This window comes from Rattus norvegicus, chromosome 8 (assembly GCF_021556685.1).
Source record: "Rattus norvegicus strain SHRSP/BbbUtx chromosome 8, alternate assembly SHRSP_T2T, whole genome shotgun sequence".
Classification (NCBI taxonomy): Eukaryota; Metazoa; Chordata; class Mammalia; order Rodentia; family Muridae; genus Rattus; species Rattus norvegicus.
The window spans coordinates 129,160,004-129,172,525 of record NC_141541.1 but is presented as its reverse complement, the minus strand read 5'-3'; the positions used below and the strand labels follow the sequence as shown (position 1 = coordinate 129,172,525).

At 53.2% G+C, this 12,522-nt stretch overlaps 1 protein-coding gene across 1 annotated transcript; it reads right to left on the bottom strand.

Moving 5' to 3' along the window:
* Positions 1–110: 110 nt before the first annotated feature.
* Positions 111–5,627, bottom strand: Klhl40 (kelch-like family member 40). Its single transcript, NM_001108195.2, has 6 exons — positions 4,390–5,627; positions 3,449–3,609; positions 3,043–3,150; positions 2,756–2,941; positions 1,239–1,385; positions 111–616 (listed from the first exon to the last, which is right to left on the bottom strand). The coding sequence occupies exons 1-6, from the start codon at positions 5,539–5,541 to the stop codon at positions 505–507; spliced, it is 1,866 nt and encodes a 621-aa protein (NP_001101665.2). The 5' UTR covers positions 5,542–5,627; the 3' UTR covers positions 111–504.
* Positions 5,628–12,522: the final 6,895 nt, after the last annotated feature.

Here is a 12,522-nt window from a genome sequence, read left to right as displayed (position 1 = left end):
TATGAGCACAGGACCACCCACTCAGCAGCCCAACACGGGTATAACCAAGCTCTTAATCCTCAGCCCTCTGGACCCTGGTTCTTTGTGGCAGCTGATGCTAGACCCTGGGGTAGATGCTCAGAAAGCACTTTATTGTTCCTGAGATTCCTAAGGGAGGTCTGGGTTAGCACAAGAAGGTGCCATCGACGGAGACACTCCCATCTGACTGGCACGGGCACTGAGTCCCTCAAGAGACTGTATGGCACACACAGCCAGCCCGGGCAGGGCCAAGACACAATCTAGGATGCCTGCCTGTAGCTTTGCAGTCCTTGAGAAGACATGGCGACCCCAGAGGGACACCGGAAAGCAGGTAGCAATGTCCCTTTCCTGACTGGAGTACCCTTTCTGACTCATACTGGGAACCAGAAGGGCTCTGGCCTCTCCCAGATCCACTCTGAGTCCCACGATGCTTTTTTTTCTGAGGCCACAGGACAGGAGGAAGGCTCAGTGAGGGTCCTGCACTGGTCACATCTTGGTCAGGCGAAGCACGTTGAGGCGCACAGGGAGGAAGGTGGCTCCGGCCGCGTAGGCGATCTCTCGTAGGACCCCCTCCCATTTTTTCTCATCCTCATTGAATCTGAGGGGAAGGGAAGGTGGGGCAGGGATGGGAGCTTCATCAACTGAAACCAGACAGAGACCCCATAATGTGCGGTGGTTGGTGTCCTAGGCCACCTCCAAGTACATCTGTTTCTAAATGATTTTCATGTGCTTAGAATCCCCGTAATGGACGCCCCCTAAGAAAAGACACCCTGCGGTCTAAAGCAGCTCCCTCCCAGGAAGAGCCACCTCCCAGGTTCCCACATTCCTCAAAGTTCACTGCTGTCTGGAAGACTTCCAGCCCCAACTCGGTTTTCTCTTCTCCTCTCTGCAAGACGTCCCCCGACCTGACCACACAGGGGGTGTGTGTGGAGAAATAGCTCTTGGAGTCTTGATCAGCTACCTCTCCCTGCCAGGCTCACACGTCAGGGCAAAGCATCTCAGAGACAGGGGAGAGCAGACTCTGGGCCTGCGCCCTAAGCTGAGGACGGCTCCTATCTATGACCTGCAGCAGATGCTCCACAGTGGGGCAGGCCACCACATGTCACTCTCCCCCTCCCCCCCCATGGGTTGTTGAGAAGCTGGGATGCAGGAGGACTCTTTGATGACCTTGCTCTGAGACTCTTCAGGATCCCCCATCGGATCCTCAGGGTCGGGCTCACCTCCATATGTCATTGAGCTCCGTGGGGACCAGCTCTCCAGACTCCGTCTCCAGAGTGGCAAAGCCGCCCAGGGCGTAAAGGGTGCCAGCCAGGCTGACCAGGCTGAGCGAGCTGCGTTCCTGAGGGAAGGCCTCAAAGGGGGTCCACCTGGGAGAGGGGGAGAAGGAAGTAGTCCAAGGCTTCAGCAAACCTCTGTTCCCACCATGTCAGCACCAATCTCCACTTTACTAACGTTCAATCAGCTACAATGCTCTGGTCATCCCAGCCCTACTCCCCACTTTCCTTTTGCCCTTTAATTCCCTCCCAGGACTCCTCCCCCTCCACACCCTTCCCCATCACCTTGCTGTTCTATCTAACCTGTATCGTGAGTGGAGCCAGCCCCACCTCCCCACCCCGTCTATCTCACTACACCTGTGAGCTTAGAGCCCGGTGTTGCTGGACTCAGGCTCAGACCGTAGTTACCTCTGATGGCCCCGTTCTTTTGCATACCCTCTATCCCTCTTGTCCTAGATATCCTGATGGTTCTCCTGGTGTCTTCAGTCCCTGGCATTCTGCTTGGGGAGCTCCTCCTGCACACCCCCTAGTACCCTGAATCTATAATTCCTGGATGGGCTCTCAATTTGCCGCCTGATGCCAAAGGTTTGCCTAACAACTGGCCTCTGAGACTTACTTAAAGCATCCATGTTACTCTCTTCCCCATGCAACACCGAACCCACCACTAAGCCCAACAAATGACCCACAACTAGGCCAACACCAACCCCACCACTAAGCTCAAAGAATGCCTGTAGAAGGTTTTGGGGATTTAGCTCAGTGGTAGAGCGCTGGCCTAGCAAGCACAAGGCCCTGGGTTCGGTCCCCAGCTTGGGGAGGGGGGAGGGGATGCCTGTAGAAAATGCAGCTCTTCTGCCCCGCCCATTCCTAAGAAGCCATGCTCCAGGGCTTCTTTTTGACTCTTCCTAATACACCCCCAGCTCTAGGACTCTGCCACCCTTGTCACAGCTACAACCAGACCCCTCATTCTCTGAGAAATTTCTGAATCTTCTGTCCTGTGACAGACAGTGAGGTATGGAGCTTAAACCCACGGGAGACATTTCACTGGCCTTAATTAACCCTGTACCTCTCCCATCCCGGAACCTTCCCACACCCCTCACCCACAGATCTCCACTCAGAGCGTGGTTTTTCTTCTGGGGAGCCCCACCTTTTAGTGTTGGGCACTCACTAACCACCATCTTTGCTGGATGGGTCCTGCTGGCTTCTGTTTCCTGAACTGACTCCGTTACAGCATCAGAGCCAGTCCGTTGCCTGGTAGCAGTCCCCAGATGAGGAACCCGTCAACCCCAGACCCCACCCTGGGAGCCTTTCTGCAGATTCTCCTGCAGGAAAGCCTTGGAGGACTAGGGGAGCTATTTCTATGCCAATGTCCCAAATCAACATGGGGACGTAGGCCTGTGACCCTCAGCAGGGCAAACAGGGCTGACATAGGTACACCGCCACGGGGTTGGGGGCGGAGATCGTACTTGTTGTCTGCGATGCTGTACACCTCTGTGGAGCTGGTAAGCCCTGTGTCTGTCACCCCTGCAGCCACAAAGATGCGGCCATCATGGACGGTGGCCCCAAAGAGTGAGCGGGCTGTCTTCATGGGTGCTAGCTCCTTCCACTCAAACTTCTTGGGGTCGTAGACACACATCTTGTTCAGACATTTCCTGTGGGGTAGATGGGGTGAGTGAAGACAGAGGCTGGGGTGGGGGACAACTGTCTGCCCCTCAGCCACACAGAACCTCCTCGCCACCAGGCTAAACCTCACCTGTCTTTGCCTTTGCCGCCAATGACATAGACAAGGTCCATGTGTGAAAGCACGGAATGGCCGTAAACCGCATAGGGCAGCGGGTCTGACTCACCCCATTTGAATGACCTGGAGGAACGAGAGAGCCCGGAGTGCAACTTAAGCTCCTGTGGAGTCTGGCTCTCCGAATTCACACCCACGACACACACCCAGACTGCGTTGGGTACATTCCCCTCCCCTGAGCTCTTGGGCCTTCGAACCAACCCACCTACTCCTCTGCTCAAGGACTATTTTCAGGTCTTCACCCGATGGCCGTGCACCTGTGCAGGCCTCCTGGCTGCTACTGTGGTCCTAGCCCCACCCTATGGCCTCTGCCCCAGACCATCCTGTCCCCCAAGGTGGCCCCAACCCCTGCACACACACTCACAGCCTGTCGTAGCACAGGACTGAGTCCAGGCTGTCTTCGCTGTCCTTGAGCTCCCGGCCGCCGACCACGTAGATGGCATTAAGAGCCTCCCCCAGGCCGAAGAGGCAGCGAGGTGAGGGGAGAGGCGGCATCCCCAGCCACTCAGAGTCCAAGTGGTCAAACTGTGGGCGGGCAGTATCTTTGGGTCAGCCCTTTCCCCCACCCCTTAAAATCTATAGCCTTCCATCCCACCATCTGTGTCTGCCTAACCCAGTGGTTATAAGTACAAGGGGCCCACCTCAGAGAGTTGTCCAGTAGCTGCATGGTATGGATAGACACTTGATACCATTTAACTTCAGAAACTTCTCCCAGACGGCCTGGGAGAGCTGCCCCTCACCTCCTCCAGCTGTGGGGCCTGTGGACTTGACCTTAGCACCCAGCTGCTTATCAGCCCCTGGCTGCCTATACCAGCTCACCTGGCCATCGTGACAGGGTTGTCTGTCTGGGTTACCAACAGTGTTAACTCCCTCCCCTCCCCCTTCACATCTCTGGATTTCACCCAGCTGACAAGGCTCAAAACCACAGGTCAGGCTGTAGATTCTCCTTGCCTCTGAGCTCTCACAGTGGCATCCTCAACCTGGACTGGCTCACCTGCCTCCCAGCCCCTGCTGAGACTCAGTTTCCTGCCCTGGAAAGGAGAAAGCAAGGTGCTCTCTGTGTGATAATCTGTTCCCCACCCGGTCCTGGCACTTCTGCCAAAGCCCTGTTTATTGATTCTTTGCACTTGTCTCTGACCCTCCAACCCCTCCGCTGGGCCTCTTTGGAAACTGGCTGTAACTCTTTCCCCTTCAAGCAACTGGCTGCCAATCAAAGGTCCTAGATCCAATGACAGACCCCCAAGTAGACGCAGGCCCTTCCCAGAACCCAGCACTAGTCCCTCCCTCCCAAGGCAGGCCAGGCACCTGCAGGAAGTAAGCACTCATAGGGTCTTCCTTGTTGTCCTCGTTGTAGAAGAGGCCACCGGCCACGAAGACTTGGTTCTCCTTGGTCACGAGACTGACATGGTTTTTGGGGATCTGGGTGGACAGGGATGCACAGTAGCACTCGTTGGCAGCTGGGTCGTACGCCACAGCGCCCTCCTCGCTGATCATGAAGATGAGATCCTGCAGGAACATGCCGAAGCGCAGAGTATCATTGAGTATCCCGGGCAGCACTCGTTCCTCATCATCCTCAGCCTTGGTGTCTTCTGTGCCCTGGTTGGCCTCCTTGGTCCGAGCTGTCTGCTCACCCTTCTCCTTCTTTTTCTTGCGCAGCGTAGTGAGGCGGCCCTCGTGTGCGTCCTTCACCATCTGTACCTTGCGCAACAGCTCAGGCTGGGAGCGCACAAGTGGGTGGCGCTCCACGCGGCTCTCCAGGAAAGCACGAGGCAGCAGGCGGCAGCGAATGCTCTCGAAGACCGTGGGCAACGCACGCTGGTGCTCGGCCTGCACATCGGCATCGCCGCTGCTGGCCCAGCGCATCACAGCCTCGAACACTGCCTCCTCCTTCTCCACGTTGAGGCCATCGCTGGAGATGATGGCGATCAGCTCATCAGCTGAGAGTCCCAGGAAGTCGTTGTCGCGTGCCACCAGCGGGAAACGTGCGCAGATGAAGTCGCGCGCGGCCACAGCTAGACGCGCACAGTCCAGCAGGAGGCCGAGGCGGAAGACAGCCAGGCAATTAGCCAAGCACAGGCGCTTCTGCAGGAACGACACGCAGATGGTGAAGATGGACGGGATCTGGAATCGATGCGCCGCGGCAAACAGGTCCTGAACGCTTGCCTCGTCCAGCGCGATCTCCGATGTGTACAGGTAGTGCAGCACCTGGGACACTACATCAGGCGACACCTCCTCCAGGCGTAGCTCTCCCGCGCCATCTGGCTCAGCCAGGAAACGCGCACGGAAGTAGGGGCTGCAGGCAGCCAGCACCAGGCGGTGGCACGGGAACTCGCGCTCACCCACACGCACTACGCAGTCCAGGAACTTGCCGTGGTCCAGCATGTCCTTGAGGCCATCCTGCAGGAGCGTCTGCTGGTACAGACGCTGCTCCTCCGCCTGCTCCAAGCCCAGCGTCATGGTGCGGCTCTCTGGAACTCAGCAAGTCTGTTTGTCAAGGGCTGCCCTGCACACCTCTGCTCTCCTGTGGGGCAGTGCACTGACTGTGCAGCTGTCTTCTCTGGGCTATATATAGAGGATGCCTGGACCCTGTAAGAGGAGCCGCCTGGCCTCCTGCAAATGACTCACAGGGGACAGCTGAGCAGAGGCTTTCTCCCTGAGCAGCCTTGAGTCAGAGATAGGGGATCATGGGGCGAGGGTGGGGTGTGTCTGGACCTTTCCACAACTGGAAGGTCTCTTAGCCCAGCACACAGGAAAGCTTTGTCTCTGGATTCCTTAGTCCAGAAATGTGGCTACCCACGAAGGGGACTGTAGCCACCCCTGGTTACAGTATGTTTGGTTTCCTGCTTGGTGAACATGCCTTTGTCCTTGGCAGTCTCTGTTTAGAGACCCAAAATGGGAAGGAGTTTCCTCTGCCCAAGCTCAGTAAGGGTAGGTGTTTCTCTGTTGGGCCTCAGTTTCCTTTCCCATTCAAGGAGGGAGAGGAGCCAGAATCCAAGGGTCTCAGCTCAGCTCTGCTAAGGGCAAGAGACCCTGGGGTAGCTGCAGGGTGGACTCAAAGGTGTCAAGCCTGCTAGAAAATTAATTTCCTAGGATTCTACTATTGGGGTGGGAGTGGGGGTGAGGATAGACCTAAATTTTAATATTCTAATAGCATTCTGAATTTTAGTGTCCAAATGGTGGAACTTCCAAGAGTCTGATTACTGCTCAATAACTCTGTCCCATTGTCCTCAATCTGTGTGAGATTTACCATGTTTCTCCCTGGCCTTGGGGGCCCCGTAGCTGTCGTCTGTGATTTGAGGAGTTGAGAAGTTGAGCCAGGATACCCAATCTCAATCCCCACTTTGCTCTGGACTCCTGTCCATCCCCCAAATTTACACATGGGCTTCAGCCTCCAAGATTAACGAATTCTCCAAGCGCCAAAAGCTGCAGCTGTGGGTTAAATTTAGCCCTGGGACACTGGTAGGAGGTGTAATGGAGCGCTCCCCAACCATGCCTCTGAGTCACTTGTTTATAACCTTGGGCTTGTGGGGGTATAGGAGAAAAGACCTGGGGGGAGGGCTGAGTCACACATCCCTCCTGTGATTCCAGAAACATTACTGCCTGTCCCTCCTGAGTAGTGACGGTCAGGTCACTCAGTCCTAGAGGGGCATGTAGCTGGACAGAGGTATGCTGCCCACCTTTCTGCAACTTCAAGGGCTAGCTTAGGGCGGGCTGGGAGGGTTTCCATGACAGTTCTGGACAGTGGGACATTCCTCGGAAACATTACCAGCAATTCGCTGGGTCCACACGGCTACTACATGTGGTACAAAAATGTCTGTGATCACAACCTCACTTTCCAAGGACCTGAACAGAAGACGGTGACAATAGAATTGGTTCCTAACCGCCTTGACTTAATGTCATATTTTGGGTTTTTGGCAGACTCTACGGTGCTCATTCCCTACCAGGCCTACCAGTAGAATATTTAAAGGTGGTTCATTCATCCACCCAGAGCCTACCGTGGACTGTAGCTAACACAGAGTTTGTCGCGTTTGAGTCAACTGTGAATACTGTCCCTGCGGAGCATACGTCTGTTGCAGTGGACATCTTGGAGGGAGAGCATGTAATTACCGCTGTGGTACAGCAGATGATCCTGAGAGCTACAGACAAGGGGAAGCAGGGGCAGTGACAGGCGACAGGAGGTGACACAGCGAAACAGTGGAGTCGTTCCACCCCTGCATCCAGGAGACGAGGACACAAGCCTGCCAGTTCCTGACCCTACCTAGCAAAAAGGCAGTGCTGGAAGGCTCAGTTCTGTCATAAACTAAACCCACAGGCCTCACAAGTCCACGCAGGGACTGCACAGGCTGATGAAGCAGAAGCCCCGCCAACGGCAAGCATCCAAGAGACGTATCGACCTCGCACACTGGGCCTGACACCCATTCTCCCACCCAGAGGCACCAAGGGGGTTGGCCTGGGGAATCCTGAGTCCCAGGCATCACTGGTGGAGTAGGATGGAAAGGATCCACACAGCCTCCGACAGTTGCACTGACCTTTGAAGTTGAGTTTGCAAAAACAGACCAGGGCCAGACTGCAGGGAACTTAGACCAGAGGTCTTGTCCCTGAGCTGGGAAAAAACAATTTAACAAAGACCATGAGCACAGACCTTAATTTGACCACTTATTACAATAAGAGATCAAAGAGAAGGGGGAGAGGGAGAGGGAGAGGGAGAGAGAGAGAGAGATGGAGAGAGAGAGAGAGAGCGCATCAGAGAATCAACTGGTGCCAACACACAGAGGAACATCAAATGCTTGAATTATCAGGAAATGATTTGAAAGCAGCAATCACAAAATGTTTCAATTAAAAATTCTCGGGGCTGGGGATTTAGCTCAGTGGTAGAGCGCTTACCTAGGAAGCGCAAGGCCCTGGGTTCGGTCCCCAGCTCCAAAAAAAAAGAACCAAAAAAAAAAAATTCTCTTAAATTTCTCAAAGCAGAAACATCTCACCAAAGAAGTAGAAGGGATACAGAAGAGCCAAGTGGGAAAAAAATTACAGACCTGAAAGAAACAGAACACTGAGAAAGGAAAACGAGTGGCCCCCATAAATGTGCGAGACTGCCGGGCAGTGGCACCATGCACCTTTAACTCCAGCACTCAGGAGACAGAGCTAGGAGAATCTCTGAGTTGGAGGACAGCCTGTTTACAGAGTTAGTTCCAGGATAGCCAGAGCTACACAGAGAAACTGTGTCTCAGAAAAAGCCAAGAAGCCAAAAAGAAAAAGGAAAAAAAAAAGAGAGAGAATAAACCACTGTGGGGAAGAAGTCAAGATCCCTCCCCTTCCAGACAACAGTGAGGTGTTGTGGTGATGAACGTCTACAGTTACAAAGAGAGTCTCAGGTCCACAAGTTAACAGCTGCACTGTATCCTAACCCAGAGAGAGGCAGACAGACAGACAGAAGACAGACAGAGATATAGAGACAGAGACACAGAAACAGAGAGAAACAGAGACAGAGACAGAGACACAGAGAGACAGAGACAGACTGAGACATAGACAGAGACAGAGACATAGATACAGAGATAGAGACAGAGACATAGATACAGAGAGAGACAGAAGGACAGAGACAGAGAGACACATATATATACAACAAGAGACAGACAGACAGATAGGAGAAAGGGAGTCAGGTCAAAAGGTAAACTAAGTAAAAATTGCTGAAAACCCCAAAATTAGTTAAGACAAACCAGGAGAGGCAAGATGGCTCAGTGGGCAAAAGTGTCTGATGACCAGAGTTTGATCCTTGGAACCACATGATAGGAAAACACCTCATGCATACAGTGGACACACACGCATGTGCACATGCACACACACGAGCACACACGCACACACGCACACACAGACAGACAGACAGACATACACACACCAAATACAAAATAGTGTGTGTGTGTGTGTGTGTGTGTGTGTGTGTGTGTGTGTGTGGAATTTTGTTTGTCCTTTAAAGCGAACATCTGCTACAACATGGATCAACCTTGAAAACACTGAAATAAGGCAGCCATGAAGTGAGCAACCCCATCTGGATGAGGCTCCTGAGCACTTGTTAACTCTCAGACGCAGTGAGAGGAGAGGCGGTGGCCAGGGCTCTAGAGATGAAAGGATGTGGAATTTGTGTTTAGAAAGTGATCACTTCAGTCTGGGAAACTGAAGATTCCTGATGTGTGTGTTAGTGAGGCTGCACAGAATGCAGGTGAGTTTGATGACCCCTTCTGTACCCTTGACAGTGATTAAAATACAAACATGGGGGCCGCAGAGATGGCTCAGTGGGCATATCACCCAAGACTAAAGATGAGCTGTGTTCAGAAGCTCAGACCCATGTAAAAGTCATGTATCTACTAGGAGATGGGGGGTGGAGAGGAGGAGCTCCAGAACCAAGGGGCATTGGATCCGAAAAATAACACCCTGTCCCAAACAAGGTGGAAGATAAAGGCGGAGAACCAAGGCTGTCCTCTGGCCTTCTCTGGTACACTGTGACACATACACACTGGCATCTGCTCACACACAGTACACTGTGACACATACATACCAGCATTTGCTCACACACATAAATCACACACACACACACACACACACACACACACACACACAATCACAAATCATATATGTGTTTGGGGAGATGCAGGAGAGTGTCTTTGGCATTTTGGATCAGGGAGCGAGTCCTCAGCGCCAAGAACAAGACACATAAAAGGGCTGTGTGAACTAAGCCTCAAAACCAAAACAAACGCCTGTGTGAGAACCAGTGGGTATCTCCTGAGCAGCAGAACACAACTGGAGGCACACTCCAGACTCCTCAGAAGTGTGGCCCAGTGTAGCCATCACCCCTCCCTTGGACACGGCTGGGTTTGTTTCCGGTGGAGTTTCTGGAAGATATGAAGATGTAGGTAGTATCCTTCCGTTCAGTCACTCTCTGCTTTAGCTAGATGGGTTCTGACATTGTCAACCGATAGCTCTGGTCCTGCTGAATGACAACGTGTGCCCATGGCATGTGTCCATCTTGAGAGCAGAAGAGGTGTGTATGGTGCAGAATTTCCAGTGTAAGTGGCTTGGACAGACCTGGGGTCTAATACCTGTGTCGACCAGTGTTTGCTCATGTGAGGGGCTTCAGTTCTCTGAATTCTGCTTCCTCATGTCCTCAGCACCATAGCAGGCTGCAGGCTGAACAGCTGCAGAGAGCTGCAAGGCTTCAGGGAACTTAGGTCTTACCCAGAAGCCCCTGGAGAGCACGGGGACGGGTGTGGCCATAGAGCTTCAAAAGCCCCATCTCTAATTAGTAATTAGGCAAGGGTATGGAGAAATTCAAGGTGGGGTCAGGCTTGGCTGCTTCTGCAGATGTGCAGGATGGGACCTGTGGTCCCCACGGGTTCTAAGGACCACCATCTGTGCAGATCTACAGGTGTCCCCCGCCTCAATGCCTCTGTTGCCTTTTTTATCACAGCCCCAATCACTTTGTTTTACATTCCCTACCTTGAAAAAGGCTGTATTCAAGGTAGGGATGTAGCTCAGTTGCTTGATGTAGTACTGCTTGCCTAGCATGCACAAGATCTTGGGTTGGATTCTCAGTGCTACATACAGGCCAGTGTGGTGGCACATGTCTACAACCCCAGCTTGCGGAAAATAGGTACAAGAGAACGTACTCAAGATCATATTCAGCTACACAGGGTGTGTGTGTGTGTGTGTGTGTGTGTGTGTGTGTGTGTGTGCATGCACAAACGTGAGTTCCCATGCACATGTGTATACATGAATTCACATGGGAATCCCAGCAGCTCCACAGGAAGATGGGAGACAGTGAGCCAAGAACCTTGAGAGCTTAGGCAGTTAGCCTGGCCTATAAAATAGAAAACCAAGAAATCCGCCCCCCCACACACACCCAAAATGTGAGACTTGACGCTGGAGGCCTCTCACCTCTACCTGTTCATGTCAGTACTCACACACATGTACAAACATACCTAAGTGCACATGCACTCGCGCGCGCGCGCGCGCACACACACACACACACACACACACACACACACACACGGTATATTTTAAAAGTTGTATTTATTTTGAGACAAGGTCTACATTGTAGACTGGCCTCAAACTCCTGGGCTCAATCAATCCTCCTGCCTCAGCTCTCAACTACCTGGGATTTCAGGCATCCCAGAACCCTACCAAGAGCCCAGTAGACTGCCTGGCAACCTGGCCTCAGGTGACTCAGGGCCAAGGTGCAAGAGTGGGTATTGCTGTTCACTCTATTTCTAGAACTCTCTAGGGTTCCCTTTCCACGTCACCTTGATGTAGGGCTTGGCCGTGGAACCTTAGCTGATGGCATAGAATTGTGTCACTTCTGAATGGCAGTATGCAGTTCCCACCCTAGCTCTGGAGACCCAAGTCGATATGATTGTTGAGAGACTAAAGCAATCTGTCATTCTGGGCTACCAAAGCCTCTCCCACAGACCTCACAGGGTCACTGGCTATATGACATTGAAGTGGGGAAGGCTTGTCACCGCAGTGGGATCCAGCTTCACCTGCGTTACTTTACCAAACACAGCTAAAAAGCCAGGCTTCAGGACAAGGTGAAATAGAGCCACCTGGGCCCAGTCAGCAGAACCTAAGGGGCTGGGAATGTTCTAGACGCCTGACTGCTCTCTGCCACCCACAGCCTGCCACTGGGGCCCTTTTTGAAAGCAGCATTAGGGTGAAGAACAAGAGTGCAGAGAAGAACAGGCTCCTCCCAGGAAGTCCTTTCCTTAGAGCTTTTCGAGACTGGGTGTCAATTCCAAATGGCAGGCTGTCCTGGAACTTATGTGGCTAATGGTGGCTTTTCACTCCTAACCCTCTTGCCTCTGCCTCCCAAGTGCTGGTGGTACAGGTATATTCTACCCCGTCCAGTGTTTGAGGGTGTGAATACAACTTGTCTCTTCTGAAACAGGAGACAGTGATCTCGTAGGAATCTGCACAGGCAGCCACCTCACCCCCGACCTCCCACCCCAGGCCTCTGGGTCTGTCTGAGGCACTGGGCACATGTGGGCAGGGTGACAGATCGAAGTTGTAGAGGCCATTCACTCGTGTCCTCAGGGCCCAGAATTCCACCAAACAGAGCATGAGCAACAGGAAGTACCTATGAGAACCCTAAGTGCCCAAGAGGGCAGAGTTGGTGGATGAGAGGGACAGGGCCTGCTGTCCAGGGCTACTGTGACCCTGGATTCTCCTGGGCTCCACCCTGGGGGCTACCACCTCAGCAGACTGCAGAACTTCAGGTCTCTCTGTGACCGACCAACAGATCCAGATGAAGCATGGGACCCATATGATCCCAGCCTTGAAGGAGAAAAGACTGGCCCTATGGGTACCCTAAGTGCCCATGGGACCTATGCACTGGGATGCCGGGACACCTGCCACCCTTTCTCAGGGCAGCAACACATAAAGAAGAAGCTGGGC